This window comes from Benincasa hispida, chromosome 3, assembly GCF_027475165.1.
Source record: "Benincasa hispida cultivar pf3 chromosome 3, pf3_genome.v1.1, whole genome shotgun sequence".
Lineage (NCBI taxonomy): Eukaryota > Viridiplantae > Streptophyta > Magnoliopsida > Cucurbitales > Cucurbitaceae > Benincasa > Benincasa hispida.
In genome coordinates this window covers 44,122,904-44,139,829 of record NC_143480.1, presented here as the reverse complement: position 1 = coordinate 44,139,829, position 16,926 = coordinate 44,122,904, and the positions used below count along the sequence as shown (strand labels likewise).

The 16,926-nt window shown below is 35.0% G+C and overlaps 1 protein-coding gene and 1 long non-coding RNA gene across 4 annotated transcripts in view; one reads left to right on the top strand and one right to left on the bottom strand.

The window, feature by feature from the left end:
• Nucleotides 1-834: 834 nt before the first annotated feature.
• Nucleotides 835-3,021, top strand: LOC150037293 (uncharacterized). The gene is made up of 2 exons (XR_016528168.1): nt 835-2,295; nt 2,616-3,021. It is a non-coding gene; the product is annotated as an uncharacterized LOC150037293 (long non-coding RNA).
• A 2,291-nt stretch (nt 3,022-5,312) lies between these two features.
• Nucleotides 5,313-16,926, bottom strand: part of LOC120072502 (vacuolar protein sorting-associated protein, putative (DUF1162)) — a 77,723-nt gene continuing 66,109 nt past the window's right edge. For 2 of the 3 annotated variants that reach the window (XM_039024874.2, XM_039024875.2), the window contains exons 27-36: nt 14,887-15,015; nt 14,713-14,802; nt 14,491-14,597; nt 14,273-14,409; nt 14,036-14,118; nt 13,863-13,958; nt 13,604-13,726; nt 8,147-8,230; nt 7,715-7,858; nt 5,313-5,816 (exon numbers count right to left, since the gene is read on the bottom strand). In XM_039024874.2, the coding sequence (XP_038880802.2) occupies nt 5,478-5,816; nt 7,715-7,858; nt 8,147-8,230; nt 13,604-13,726; nt 13,863-13,958; nt 14,036-14,118; nt 14,273-14,409; nt 14,491-14,597; nt 14,713-14,802; nt 14,887-15,015 (1,332 nt within the window). In that variant the 3' untranslated portion in view covers nt 5,313-5,477. The remainder of the gene's footprint in view (nt 5,817-7,714; nt 7,859-8,146; nt 8,231-13,603; nt 13,727-13,862; nt 13,959-14,035; nt 14,119-14,272; nt 14,410-14,490; nt 14,598-14,712; nt 14,803-14,886; nt 15,016-16,926) is intronic. The other variant, XR_005480510.2, reaches the window with a different exon arrangement.

Sequence of the window (16,926 nt, the reverse complement as noted above, 5' to 3'; positions counted from 1 at the left end):
AATTTGCTGAATTGTTTAGTTAACAAAGATAAGGTATCAGCAAGATTTTCTTCTGTATATTTGTCTTTATTTCGAATTTGATCTTCATTAGAAACAAACTGCAAGGCTATACCTTTACCTTTCTTATCACATTTTTCATCAAAGGTCAATTCAAAGGTTCACAATGATCCAAACAACTCATTCGCCTTCATGGTAGCAATATTATAGGCCTCTTCGATAATTGTAACTTTCATATCAAATCTTTTTGGTAGTAACCATAGAATATTTCAAACGAGTTTGTCTTCATACATTTTTCCACCAAAAGCAAAGGATTCATTCGCAAAATCCAAGATGCAAGCATTGAACTTAGTAATACTTTCATCTTCCAACATCTTCAAATTTTGAGGTTAGAATCTACAGACGAGACAACTTCACTTTAAAGGTTTCTTCATGCGCCACAACAAGGATATCCTACGCTTTTTTAGTAGAAATACATGTATTGATAAGTTGAAAAATTTTCTGGTCAACTCCATTGAAAATAGCGTTTAGAGCACGAGAATTTCCAAGGGAAGCCTCATCCTCAACTTCAGTCCAATCCTTCTCAAGCTTGAGAGAGATCTTGCCATCTTTGTCAACAATTTGGGGATGTATCCATCCAGAGACAACTGCCTTCCAAGTCTTACTATCAATGGACTTAAGAAAAGCTATCATTTTTGTTTTACAATAGAAATAGTTAGTTCTATCAAGCATAGGGGAATGAGTAGTTGATCCACCTTTCCAGATCAACTCCATTGAATACTCGATGAACAACAGTTAACCTGCTCTGATACCAATTGGAAAAAAAATGGTGGATCTAACACAAAATAAAATGTCAAGCACGATGTCACAAACAATATGTATAACAAGTGGAATAAAGTAAACAGAAAAATAAAGACAGAGATTGATAACCCAGTTTAGTGTAAATTCACCTACGTCTGGGAGGCAGTGTTCCCGGTGGAATGAAACTTCACTATATATAGAGCTTAGTAATTACAACGAAAGTACTTATCTGATAAATTCCCTCTTCACTGCTTCACGTACAACTACCTCTTCAGTTTCAACTTAGGTTTCTCCTAAGTTTGAGCTCCCCTTTCTTCCACAAAAATGCTTCTCCAAATTTTGTATGAGATCCCCTCAATACAACATACTTAAGCTCCCCTAAGAGAGAGATCCTCTCAATACAACATACTTAGACCCCCTAAGAGTGAGATCCCCTCACATTCATCATATTTAGGCTCCCTTAAATATGAGTGTTCATTATCTTCAATGTACTTAGACTCTCCCTAAATACAATATCAAATCAAACTCGTCTCAAGTTCTACAATGGCTACAAAAAAAAAAAAAAAAAAAGCAATGACAAATACACAAATTTTCAATAACAATACATGGAGATTAAGGTTCAGACAAACCCTAAGCTCAAAACTCTCAATACAAACTTTTCAAATTAGGTAATTAACCCTAAAATTGAATAAGAGTACAATATAAATAAGTCTAGCTATGAAATATATTTCTTGAGTGAATAAATATTCTATATAGAAATCTGCAAATCACGCAAATAGATATGAAAAATATATTTTATAGAATCGGTTGCCAGACATGTAACGATGTTTATGACAATACTCGAATTTTGTATGTAATAAAATCAGCCAACGACACCACAGTAACACCATTGATTTGCTGAAACAAACAAGAGGTAAACCAATGAAATGTACTTAAAAAAGGAACTAGTTTAAAATCAAGATGCAAGTTTTTTTTTAGAACGGGAAGGATTTTCTAGAATTAGAAGATTTTTATGGAATGACCAAGGTCCAGTTTTAAAGATATGATTTTGATCGATAAAGTTAAGAAATTTGAAAAAATAGATGTTCTTCCCTAGATGGCAGACTTGGAGCTTGTGCTCTAAATTCCAGAATTTGCGGAAAGCAGCTTGGAGGATTTCTCAAGGAACTGTCCGGAGTTTTCCAACAGGACAGCTGACCAGTTCATTATTTGAATCTTGAATGGAGGAATTTTCAATCTTGAAGCTGATGGAGTCTTCTTCAGAGGTGAGGGAGAAAGATCTTCAGTCATTGATTAGATCTTCTTCGTCCATGGTAGTTCAGGAATAAACGGAAGAAGGAGAAGAAGAGAAAACAACTCTGAAAAACAGGGAAAGCTAAGAGAGATGGCTCTGTGAAAACAGGGAACAAGCTCTCACGATTTTGGAGGAATCTTCGAGCTCTCACGAAGGAGGAAAATTTCTTGACTGATTTTTACACGTGGAATGTTGTTGCAAAGGTATTTTCTTCCTACAATTAATTAAAGATTTGGCTGAAAATCACTAGTAGACATTTTTCTAAACATTATTTCGGTTGTCATTTTTCAAGTTGGCTATTTATTTTTATGGCTTTTTTTTTCTTTTTGGAATTTGTGTTTGATGGCCACATATATATAGTTTTTTCCCATTTTTTAAGGTATTTATAAAAGTATATGATAGACCAGTTAAGCCATATGTATCTGCTAAGATCAAGAGGTCCGTGAATAAAAGGAAAAAAAAAGAAACATAATTAAATGTTCTGTCAACTTTTTGGGGGGTTAATCTGTACTGTACGTTAAAGGGGCCATGAGAGGAGAATCATTCAGCAAATTCATTTCATATACATGGAAGGAAGTACACCCAAATTGGAGGAGAAGTGAGCATCACCAAAACCATCTACGATTATTCAATTACCCAAAAAAACGTCGTGCTGTTGCAGCCACCACTTCTCTGCCTCATCCGCCGCGCCGCTATTGACAAGACCTTCAAAAGTCTTCTTCACTTTGTTCAATCGCTTATAGAAACGAATGCGGCGAAGAACCACATCTCTGTCCATTTTGCCACCGGATTTCAAGAGAAGGTGGCTCGAAACGACGCCGTTGTTGCTGCTGCTGATATCCGAATTTGAGGGATTCTCAGTCTCTGAGAAAGATGGTTGTGGCGGCGCTTTGGACATCATGAAAGCCATTTTTTGTGTTGTGGAAGAGAGAGCTATTTACAGAAATTGGAAGGATTTTATAGAAATGAAGAAAGTGGAGATTTCGATTTGATTTAATGGGTTTTGATTTCGGGTAATAAAAAGCCAAAATTGATTTTCCTGTGGGTTTTGAGTGTCCAAGGTTTTAGAAAATCAGTGGGTTTTTTGTTACTTAACAAACTTACCTACCCAACTCTTTTCTTTCTGCTTCTTACGCTTCCATCCTTCACAAGTCACGACTTATATGTTTCAAGGAAAAGCTTCTACTTCATAATCTAAAAATTGGGGTTTTATTTTTTAAATTCTTGTCAATTTTCTCAATTTGTCAAAGTGAGCCTTAAGAGTTTGTGAGATATGAAACTCCCCAACATAGTAGTTTTTTGAAATAATAATCAAACAAAATTGCAAATTTTTGTAAAAAGTATTAATCGAGGAATGTTGACGCGTGTAAAGCGAGAACATTAGTCTTTCAACTCTCCTAATATTATTAAGTTTCAATAAATTTTAAATGTTAAAAATTGACAATTTAGTCTTTAAATTTTAATTGATATCAATTAAGTTTTTATATTTATAACAATTTAATCCTTAAATATTAATAAGTAATAATTTAATATCTATATTTTAACAATGATAACAATGTAGTTCCTATTATAAAAATCTCTTTAAAATTAAGTGTTAACTTGTATCATGTATCTACTTAATCTTTATATTTTATTTAAAAAAATTGACTTTCAATTAATTTAATGATCTGTGTGTAAGAAATTTAATTAAATCTTAATAATATTTTTCACAATTCGTTACCAACTGAAAAAATATATGGACTAAATTGTTATTTATTAAATTTCAATAACTAAATTACCACAAATTCGAAAGTACAGGACTGAATCGTTACAAAAAAAAAAAAAAAATCATGGACCAAATTGTTACTATAATGAAAGTTAAGTGGTCAAAAGTGATTTTTAACCAAATTTAAATTTAGCTCATGATCTCAAATATTTTAAAGATCAAATTTAATTTATATTAACATTCTCTTTATAAATTTATAAAAAATATATATTCATACTATGTCTTCTCTCATATGAAAATTATTCTCATGATTTAACCAATTTTGACAAAATTTAAGTCTTTTGAGATTTATTATAAGTATATAAACAAAATTTAGAAAATTAAAGTATAAAGAAAAAAATAAAATAATTTTTTTAAGGGAAAAGATAGAATAAAATTAAAGTATATAGATAAAAATGATATTTTATCTCATTATTAATGATAACCATGCAAGTAATGATAGAAGTTTACAAATATGATATTCCCACAATTTTTTGCCAACAAGAGCATAGCTCAACTGGTATAATATTGGTACTATCAACCTCGAGGTTTGAGGTTCAATTCCCCCACCCCATACTACCTGTGACAAGTTGATAATTTCATATGGAAAAAGGTTTAGGATCGCATGTCAGAGAAACGTCATGATAATTTTAACACACATGATGTAAATATAAGGTCAATTAGTAATGATTTTTAAAAAGTAGACAATTTATCATTTTTTAACCTCTCGAATGAGTCAATGATGCAATTTTCTCATAAATATATCATATCTAGATATATTTGTTGAAATTCTATGCCACAAAAAAGCGAGAGGCACTCACTCTTTCCTATTTGGTAGGATGTAGCCGACTCTCTTTACTAGATGATGAGCAATGACCAAATGCATGAGAAATTACACAACACAGCTTGAAATAGAGAATTTTAAAGAAAAGAAAAGGTAAAATATTATCATTATTTTGCCTCTCCTAAATTTTAGGGGTTTTTTTCCCCCTCAACATTTTATGTTTAGACCTTTTTTCCGCCATGTGAAGTCATTGCTTGCTTTCATTTCAGATTTGATGTAGAGCACAACTTTAATTTCATATCTAGTCTGAAACAAAATTGTCATTCCAAATCTGCAATTGAAGCTTTGTTTTAGATTTGAACAAAATAGAATAGGAAGACAATTAACTAGAACGTCAGGGAGGAAGACAACAATGTCGAGATTTGGTAGGAGAATGGAGAAGATAGAGAGCAAAGGGAGAGGAGACATACGCCACATCAGATAAAAATAATAATAAATAGTCTATATTTTCTTTTTGAAAAATTACACATAGGATTCCATACCATAAATTAATTGTCACTTCACTTCAAATTTTTGTCTGGTCAACTAACAGTCAATTAAGTTTAGGGACCATTTAGAATTATTTTCTAAATCTTAGAGACTTGTGTTGCTTTGGAAACTTCATAAACCAAATTGAAACTAAACTCAAAATCTGATAAATCTGGTGTATTAATTTTCCCTTGTGAAAATTACCTTAAGATCACGCTACTTTTGAGATAACCTTCCCAATGTTTTATCATTATGTAGCAGATAATCTGTTTCCCACTTCTACATCACAAAAAGATATACAGTGCATAGATACAGAACAGACAACAAAATTATTCCTTGTCATTATTGTCAAGGAGAGTCAACAGAAAGCCACTTACAATCCGCCGTACAATAGGATTAGGGATATTACGGCACAACCGACCATCAATATAGGCTACGATACCAGAAAGCACAAACTTGCCAATTCCCGTAGTCCAGATGAACTTACCTTTGGGTTCCTTGCCAGTTGGAACTAACGCAAGATTGGTTTCTTGATTATCAGAGTTTGATTCTTTGTTCCGAGGAATCCTGACTACAATCTGAGTGACACCTTTTCTCAGCATACGGATTGCAAAACTTACAAAGAGGTGTTCACAGAGAGTTTGCACCGTAGGCCCAATCTTCCATTCCTGAATGAAAGGCGCAGAAAACATTGGTCAGTAACTGGGTTTTGCACTGTGTCAACTCGATATGTCAGCCGTTCAAATGATACAGATAATGAAAGACAAGAAATAGCATTATGTCTAATCGCAATTAAGATTTCAACTTTTAACATTTAACTGAAATTTAGAAACGGGACCAAAATGTATGTAATAAGAGGAAAGAGAGGACATCTATTGCTATGGTGTGCTGTTCTGCCAAAGAACACCAAAGGGAGAGTAAGGAACTTCAATTTCATATGGCCATCCTATTTTCATTTGCTTATAATAAATAATTAATGGGCATTTGAGTCCGTTTACATGACCATAGTGAATATCATAGAGTAATTGATGTATTTGATTGTTTTATTCATTTTATGTACTTGAGTTGCTTGTTTTTAAGTTAGTCACTTTAGTTTTAGGCTACCGGCTAAATAGAAGCTCTTTTGTATTATTAAAAAATTCTGATTCATTGATAAAGAACCTTCCTCTATTTTGTCTGTATCAATAATAGTTTGACCTTAAGGCAGTGGATGCCGGGAAAAACATATCAAATATCCTTATTAGGTGGCATTCATAGTTTAATCTGGACTAAATAATATCTTGATTCACAGCTTACGCAATCTGATTATTGAAGCATGGTGATTACTATTGTCTATTTACCGATTCCCCTGGTCACAAGATTTCTTCTATCAAATGTGCCAAGGAAGGTTTTCTATTAGTGACAGATCTGAATTAGTAAGCCTGCCTTGAACAATAAACTATGTACTTCTTTCAGGCAACGAACCTTTCATTGTATAGTTTTGGAGCACTGGAACTTGTTATATGTTTCCATAAGATCTAAAAACGAATTACTGACTTCCACTACATCAAGAAGCAATTTCTTGTATGGTATGAGATAAATGAGTTAATTTACTGACCAATCTCCTATAACGCTCCAATTTGTCACTCAATCAATGTGGCACGAGAGCAAAATACCCTTGACAAACCAAGTTACCCCCGTTATGTTCCTACATCATACCTCAGTAGGCCATGACCATTAGTCTCAATTTGAGCTGAGTTATTAAACTCATTTGTTGTTTTAATTCTGCATTTTTTGCCTTACTCAAGTGCTGTCTTCCACTACATCAAGAAGCAATTTCTTGTATGGTATGAGATAAATGAGTTAATTTACTGACCAATCTCCTATAACGCTCCAATTTGTCACTCAATCAATGTGGCACGAGAGCAAAATACCCTTGACAAACCAAGTTACCCCCGTTATGTTCCTACAACATACCTCAGTAGGCCATGACCATTAGTCTCAATTTGAGCTGAGTTATTAAACTCATTTGTTGTTTTAATTCTGCATTTTTTGCCTTACTCAAGTGCTGTTTAAAAGGTAAATTATCATTTTGTTTCAAGTGCTCAATGAACAAAGTTAATTGTGCTTGGGGTATGAGATATACAGATCTGAGACTCGGAAGGTAATAAATATGAACCAGGATTGGTACTGGTTACTACGGACTCTCCACTGATTTTGGATATGTGAATCCATGTGTAATTCAATTTTTAATGATCATGTGAAATCCCTCCCCCACATTTTCTTGAACTCAAAAAAAGAGGAAAGAAGTACGGAGATCTAGAATATTTATGCATAACTACAATAATCTGCACGTAAATTTAAACTTCTAAAATATTACGTATCGATGAGAAAAATCATAAAAAGACGATAAAACAAACCAGATCAGTTCTGGAAGATTTTATCTTCAAAGTTATAACAGCATATAGCTTAAACTCTACCATGAAAGTTTAGTCATGCATTTGAATACCCAGTTACCAGTTTCAGAACAGAAAACAAAGCTAGAAAACGTAATAGACAAGCAAGTGGACAGAATTGATAAGCTTACACTTTCACGTCGAAGATGGTGAAAAGGTCGACTACTCATTCCTGAATCTCCCTTTAACAATTCTTTGCTAACAAGAAATCCTTTCACACGCTCCACGATCTCATTCATCAGAGGAGTGTTTGGGGGAAGATTTTTTAGGATAACCTGAATGAATACATAAAATTATTTGAGTTCTGAAGCTTAGTTATGAGGGCTGTCAAATCAATAGATGTACAGTCTGAAAAATCAAGATGGTAATCAGGTCATAAAATATTTTGGTTTAGCATGATTTCATAATATAGTATCTAGGCCATTAACGTACAATCAAGATAATAGTGCATCAGAAGAACTTATGGTCCTGGGCAGAAATTTTCTAGTGAATGCTTCCTTAGTCATCAAATATATAAAGAAAGAAATACTTGATCCAGCTCCTTGTATAGCACTAAGACATACCTGATTGTCAATGACTCTAACCCTAAGATATTCTTGTCTGTATATTGTATCCAACATAGCTTGCAGGTAGCCTTCAATGTATAGCTGCAGCCATTGAAAAAAGAGACCGTTATTCAACTATGTAACGCTTGCAGAATGCTGATATCAACTTTCTGGAATTAATAAACCATATTACCTAAAAAATTCACAATCTAAAGATAAAAGAAGTTGTATTTATGCTTCTCCCCAACATTACACTACAATGATGTCAGTGTGATGTATATTTTAATTATACTAGTTTACTACAACATGTTACATATGGTCTTCCTTCTTTTGTTTTTGGGTAAAATTATACCTCATTAGAACTTTTGCAGATGTCAATAATAACACGAAATTAAAAAACCATGAACAAATTTATCAAATAATATGTAACGGTATTTTCACCCATGAACATAATTCAGTACTTTGTATGAATGCCACCTAAGCAGAACTTAACTAAGTATGAGATTATATCGTCGACCTGCTAAGAACTGTGGAGCCCAAAACTCTTTCAATGCCCATCTTCTTTTTACTTAACCTTTACGCAAAAGCTTGTAATTGGGTTTTTGAGAGGTGATTTTTCGAGAGGAGGAAACATAGGGGCGGTGGAGGAAGAAAACTACACTTGCATGTGAGCTGGAATGTTTCTTCAAGTTAATGGGCTTGGCCCATTATTTGTAAGGCGGCAGCAACATAATATATATATGCGTGGTGAAGAGAGGAGAACATACAGCAGACGGCAATTTGAAGAACCTTTCTTCAGTTTGAAGTTCTTTAAATTCCAGTGTGGTGTCTCGTGGTAGTGAGTGTATTTTAGAGAGAATTTGTTTATCCACTTTTAGGTTAAGGGTTTCCTTATTGTTTATTCCAAGAATAGTTTATATTGGGCTATTTGTGAAAAATTTGGGAAAAATTTGTAGTGCCAGCTTGAGGGTTATTTGCAATCTCTATCATTGTAGAACCTGCAATTGCAAAAGTTTGGATGTAGTCCTGAGTTTAGGGCAAACCAGTATATTTTTCAGTGTCACTCCCTTTTTTCCTTATCCACTTTATTTACAATTGTATGATTGATTAATTAGTTTGGCTCTAACATGTGAACTGGGAGTTTGAGATATAATTTAGTTTATTCTACATTTAGTTATATCTCATATAAATTCCTAACACGACTAGAAGGTTAGATAGTTTGAATCCTCACCCATCTGAGTTGTTGTACTTAGCAAATATATATATATAAAACTAATGGTACATGTAAAACTCTTAGGTTTGAGAAAGAATCAGAATGTCCAATTCATTCACCAAAGATATGAATAATACAAATGTACACAACATAGAAAAGGAAAATATCACAAAATATTTACAAGAATGGAAAATCCTAATTATAGAATAATAACACTCCCCCTCAAGTAGGCATCTAAATAAGACTTGAGTGTATGAGAGAAATATTCCTTAGCATTATCACTCCATAGGATTTTAAGAGCACCACTAAACTGAGTTTGGATTTCAACATGGAAGTGACGAAAATGAGAAAGTAACTCAGAATGACTAACCACGTAACACGAGAATAGTCATCGACAAATGTAACAAAATACGAAACCCTCCTTTGGACTCAACCGGACAAGGATCCCAAACATCAGAATGGACTAATTCAAAAGGAGCACTAGCTCGTTTATTGACTTGAGGATACAAACTCAAACGATGAAATTTAGCAAACTGACGTGACTCACAATCTAAAGAAGACAAATGTTGAAGTTGTGGACAAAGACTCTTCAACACAGAGATAGACGGATGACCCAAACGACAATGCTCTTCAAAGGGAGAGGACACACTTGAGCATGTGATGGCCGTAGGTGTTTGTGGTTCAAAGATGTAAAGACCTCCAAATTCACGCCCTTTACCAATAGTTTGTTTCGTCATAAGATCCTGAAATAAGTAATAATCAGGAAAAAAGGAGGCACAACAATGAAAATCACGAGTGAGTTTACTGATCGAAATCAAATTAAACGAGAAATGTGGTAAATTTAAAACTGATGACAAAGAAATTGATTCAGTAAGATGGACGGTTCCTGATCCTAAAACAGGAGTGGAGGTTCCATCAGCTATAGTGACATTAGGTGAAGAGGTAGATGTACAAAGGTTAGAGAATAAACTGGGGTTACCTGTCATATGGTCTGTAGCACCAGAGTCAATGACCCATTTTGACGTGGAGGAAAGAAGGCATTTAGAAATGTTACCTGTATCTGTGATGGCCGTAATGGGAGTAGAAGATGATGCCCTCAATGACTCTTGATATTGCTGAAATTTAGCAAACTCCTCGGCAGAAATCGTAATTGACTTGTCAAGATTATCAGGAGTAGAGGCGACATGTGCAGAGGGTGATGGCATCTTCTGACCCTTATTCAGCAATTTTCTGTATTCATGCTTCGTATGGCCAAGTATATGGCAATAATAGCAAACAATACCTCTTGGATTTGATCTTTGGTTATTTAGATGACTTTTGAAGCTATTTGATTCAATCCCCCTTATTACTTCTATAATCATTTGTGCGCCCAATCAAAGCACTGCTAGAATCAGATGATGTAACTGTTTGTGTCTTTTTAGTACGAAGTATTCGAGTGTAAGCTTCTTCCAACAAGGAGATATTTGAGCTTGACAACACTTGATCTTTGGCCATCTCATATTTAGGTGCAAGACCTACTAAAAAGCATGATAAACAACTTTTCACGTTGTTCGTACTGATTGGCATCAAGGCATTGAATTCCGCGTATGTATTTTTAACCTCCATAAAGTAGCTTGTAAGAGATTTTTCTCCTTGATCAAATTGATATAGAGTCTTACAAACATCAAACACTCTATTAATATTCTCTTTCCCTAAATAAAGGAAATCCAGATATTCCAATAGTTCTTTGATTGATTTGCAGTGATTTACTAGTTCAACAATTTCACGGTCAATAGAATTCTTGATTTGTAGAAGCATCTTTGAATCGTCCCGCCACCAAATCTTCTTATTAGCATCAATAGGTGGCTCTTCTGTGATGTGATCATCCATCTCCATGCTCCTAATAAAGTGGCAGACATTTGATCTCCATGAATAGTAGTTGGATCCATTCAACTTGTGTTTAGTTATTTTTGACACCATAGGAACAATCTCAGACATGACTACTAGTTTCTTATCAGCCATTACCTAAAAAACAATAGACATCGGACAACAGAGAATCAAACCCTAATTTACCGAAGAGATGTCTTTACAAGCAATGAGAATATCTATATATCCCAAACAAACACACCACCAAGAAGAGTCAACCACACTGAAGAAACCCACAGAAAACGAACAAAAAATGACGGCACACGCGCCTACACGCGTCGGCGCGTGGACGAACGGCAAAGAAGATCAATCGGCGCGTGAACCTCACGCGCTGGTCAGATGGTAACCGGACTTTGAGGTTTTGTAGATCGGCGGCTGGGCTCCTCTTTGGACTGGGCGGTGTCGAAAAAAACAGCTTCCTTTTTTTTTTCGGCGGCAGCTAACGGCGGCGAACGAACCGAAGACAGCGACTATGAGCAAAAGTGTAAACTCACCTCTCCACAAAACCCTAAATGTATCACAAATGGGTTCTAAATTCTCAAACCCTAAGGTTCACAAAAATCTTAAGTTTATTTAGAGAGCTCTAATACCATGTAAAACTCTTAGGTTTGAGAAAGAATCAGAATGCCCAATTCATTCACCAAAGATATGAATATATACAAGTGTACAAAGCATAGAAAAGGAAAATATCACAAAATATTTACAAGAATGGAAAATCCTAATTATAGAATTATAACAGTACAAATCAATTTATTTATTTGAAAAATTCATTTTTGGCTATATTTATATTATTGAGTATTGTTGAGTTTAGTATTGTGTATACTAGGCAAATAGCCAAATTGGCTCAACCAGTGTTTTAAAAGGCCCTCTTGGGCACGCGCCTAGGCCCAAGGCCTCTGGCGCCTCGTCTTGGAAAAGCGAGGCTCACAAAATAAGGCACGCCTTAGGCGCACGCTAAGCCCCAATGATCAAAGCCTTGCTCCTTGGGGCTTTTCAATTATTTTTAAAAAATAGTATTAATTAAGGATTTTCCTTCTTTATTAATTAAAAGGATCAAGTTTACCAAACCTAAATGCAAAATTTCTTGTATTTTGGGTCCCTTTGTTCCATATTTCCACTTCAATTATACTCTCTCCTTTTAATGTAATATTTTTATATATAGTGCGCCTCACAAAAAAAAAAGCCCACGCATTTTTGTGCGCCTTGCACCTAGACTTTAGAGAGCCATTGCACCTTAAGGCGCCTTGGGCATTTAAAAACACTGGGCTCAACCCTTGTGTACCTGACGGATATATGATACAGTTTTTTTTTTCTTTTTACATGCATGCATGCATACATATATACATGTATATAAATTTTCTATGCTTCAATTTCGTCTGGTCATTGAGTGTAAAAATCTCTGGCAACTCCTATGACATTGTACGTTGAAAACACAATAGAATAGTGGCTCTTTGAACACTGATCCTAATCTCTGGGAATGAAATTAAAGCTAACAAACCCGGGGAGCCGAAATGGACGAAGAAGGAACAGTGTGAAAGAGTTGTGATTGATGACAGGGACAGAATTGAGCGGGATATGAGGTTAACCATTGAAATTCTAGAGGCCCTAGGTTCAGCATCGTCAAGTTTAAGAACATTTCTTCAGCCTCACAAACATTAAAACAGGGGATGGTACTACTACTAGCTTTCTTATGGCATGATCACTAGTAAGAATTGGGATGCTTTATGCTAAAACTTCCTAGACCTGTTGCCTTGTCAAGTCAGCCAGACCGTATAACATGTGATCAGTTGGACAGAGAAGGAAGAGCTTGAGCCATTTCCTTTAGGTGCCCAACCAGAGAGGGATGCAGTAAGCTCCTTCACCACTCTCCTTCAGAGAGAATTTACATACAAGACCATCGTTCTTGGCTTCTATACGAAGATGACATTTTCTGTTAGATCCGTTGTGAACTTTCTCTCATCTAGTATTGATAAGCAATACTTGCTCACTCTCTTCTGCGGAATCTTTGGAAGTCGAAGCATCCCAAAAATTGGGGTTTCCCTTGGTCATTATCACTGGGAGGACATTGAGGCTGATAAATTCAAAGTGTATTTTCACCCATAATTTAACAGAGATTATCATGTGTGCACAATGAAAATATAAAAAAACGAAAGGCTATCTTGTGATGATTGATTGTGCAATTAAAGGGGAAAACAATCCAAGAGCATCTCTCGAGATATCTTCTTTAAGATGTAAGAACTATGAACAGTATCAAAGTCTGTAATTGCATGAGATATTACTTGCATATTCAACTTGAAGTTATCCATATTAATCACGAGCAAGGAATACAACATTGACTAGTACACCACACACATTACCTCATCAACCCCTGGGCTTTGATCAAGTTTGATATTTCTATCTGGACCACCTTGCATCAGAACACTCCCAAGTAAAGATGGCTCCATGGCTATCTTTAGTATTCCTTGGTGAAATCCACTCACCTTCAAATTTGCAGGAACAACCAAAGTCTTAGTTTCTGATATTTTTGTTTCAGGTTAGGTGAAAAATAGAAAGGAAAAAAGGAAAAAAGACAAAAGAAAAGCATAACACATGTACTCGAATAGAAAGGTTATCTACCATTCCATTAAAACCACTTGCTTCTGCTCCCTTGAGAACAGAGTCTGAAATTTCAGTTATAGCAGCAAACATAACATTCGACCCTGCTGTCCTCAACTGTAAATCAGTTTAAATCCAATTAGACTTTATCATTGTCATGTAATCAACATGTATGCTAAGACTATCAGACTCACAGTTTTCCCTAAATCTCCAAAATAGCGTTTGGTACCTGACCCCCTTTTCGCATCAATACATTGCTTGATAAACTTGAAAGTCCCTGCTCTCAACAGTCGAGCAGTAATTGAAAATTAACAAACATAGACTTTTAAACAATTGATAGAATCATCTTTGATCATGAATGCAACTGACTATTGGAAAAGTTAAAAAATGGTCGGTTCAATTTGAATTTGGCAAATAACTATTTGCTTTACCTGGAAAACCCATAAACCCACGAGACGGATCAAAAAAGACATCTAAGGAAGATGAAGACAAATCATCAAAAATGGAAATAAAATCTGGAGGGAGCAATGAACTTCCTTTTGCAATATAGATAGCCCTCATGGCATACCTGGATCATTAAAATGCGACTTTAATTTTATTCAGCATACAAAAATAAAATTTAACAAAAATGAACATAAGTTCTGCTTACCATGAATAATGTTGAGCACATCTAAGAAATAATTCATGCATTGTGATCAAAGCATGAGTAACTAGAACACCATTGAGCTCAACAACCACATTTTTCATCGCAGGGATCTACAAAGTAAAAAGAAGGGTACAAATCAATGAAGGCATACATGTAAAAGTAGAAATGCTACAGATGCTAAGTGAGCAAGAGAAAGCAAGCCCACAAGACTGACAAGTCGCTCACCTTTACTACACTATGTAGTAAGGTCCTCAGAGTCTCCTGTGTTGAACTATAACTTGAATATGATTCCTCAGGACGGAAATTTGCAAAAATCTACAAAAATAAATAAATCAAATTATAATCAGTTTTCAGTTGAATATCAAGATTAGGCAAGCTAAAGAGAAGATAAAGCCTGACCTTTATCGGGTGGATCTCAAAATGGTCAAAATAGTACTGCTGGCTCTCAGTTTTTGAGTCGTTAAGAGATGTTCTCCAAAATGGAGCAATCCTCATTAAGGTCTCCTCGTCAAGGTTCAAATCAATTGGCTGTGAACGTAAGCAATAACAAAATCTAAGTGTAGAAAGTAACGCAGAAAAAAAAAAACAACCATGTTAAGACTAAGTTAAATAATGAAGTTTAATCTTAATATGATAATTTAAACTTAAAATTTTTAGCAATTGAAACATTATATTAAAATCTATGGTATTAAATTCAAATTCTTGTAATTCTCTGTCTTCCTTTATTTTATTTATGCAGTGAACTTCAACAGTTACTATTACTAACATTTATGAGATAGGTGAGGATTGTCAGGAAAAATAAATTAGTCATAAGTAGATTAAGATTTTTTAGTTTTTTTTTTTCCTTTTTTGATAAGAAACATTTTATTGAATAAAAGAAATAATGGGACACCCCAAAGCACCTAAAGGTGATTACAAAAGAGATTTCCAATTGGAAACTAAATAAGAAAGCCTCAAACGTGTAAATGATTGCTTAGATTTGCACTAATACAACACAATAGATAGAACCAAATCAATAAAATGATAACAATTGGAAGAATGATCTCTAGACGTTTGTTGCACTCGCCCCCACAAAGTCCAGAAGAAAGCTCATAAGAAAGCCAGTTGAAGGGTCTTCTTAATACCATGGAAAAGATGGCGAACCAACAGAGAAGCAAGATTATCGAACATATTATGAGAAAAAACTGCCGACTAACCAAAAGCTTGCATCATGATATGCCAAAAACACAAAGCAAAAGGACAATGCACAAAAAGATGAGCAGCAGATTCTGAATGCTTACGACACATGTGACACCAAGACGGAGAGATAGTCATATATGACATTTGTCGTTAGAGACGATCAGTAGTATAGTCACTATATGACATTTTTCATTGGAGACGACCAGTAGTATCAATAGCACCAAGGCTTAGTTGGAATAAGAAAATTTTGATTTTCTTTGGAAATGATCCATCCAAATAGCTGAAGAAACATCCTTGACATGGGATCAAAAGTACCAACCAAATCATCCATGAGAGATTTAACAGAGAGCGATGAAGGATCAATAGCCCAAATCCAAGTGTCAGGTGAAAGACGGAAGCTGACTGGAAATAATAATTGAGACAAGGCAGCCCATTCGAGAGTTTCTAAATTAATGAGATTACGATGAAAGTGCAAATACCAAGCTTCAGATTCCTCAATCACACATCAACCACCTTAATATCAGGAAAACAAGCCAGCCAAAAAAAAAAGGAAAAACAATGTAAAGAGCACCCAGCTAAGCCAAGGATCCTTTCAAAAAGAAATAGATGTACCAGTACTAAACCGAATCTAAGTACGGTCAGCCACTAAATCAATGGTCTGGCAAATGATATCCACGAATAACCGTCAACCATATACAAGAGGGAGTGTAATATTTAGCCACAATAAGCTTTCGCCATAAGGCATCCTTTTCATACAAAAAACACCAAACCCATTTAGCTAAGAGAGCTAAATTCTGATGTCGAAAGTTGCCAACACCAATGCCACCCATCAATTTAGAGCGTTGAGTGATCTCCCAATTCAAATTATGCATCCCAGTCTTACCACGAGCCCCCTCCCAGAAGAAATCACAAATCCATTTTCGATAAGTAGTAAGTGGGCAAGCTAGACAAAGAAGCCTGTATAAGTGTATGTCAACCCCCTGTTGAGATAAAGGCATACTTCCAATTGTGAAGCTTATGTTGTATTCTCTCAACAATAGGCTACGAAAAACGGTTTGATATTAGGCCAATGGCCCTGCTTACAGCGAAAAGCGGTCACCATCCATTCCAATTCAGAATTTGTTATGTTAATCTCTAGAAGCTCACTTTTGGAAAAATTAATAGATAAACCAGAAGAAACTTCAAAAATGTGAATAACCTCAAACAAATGCTGTAAAGCAGAGCGATTGGCAGTAGACAAAAGCAAAATGTCATCGGCAA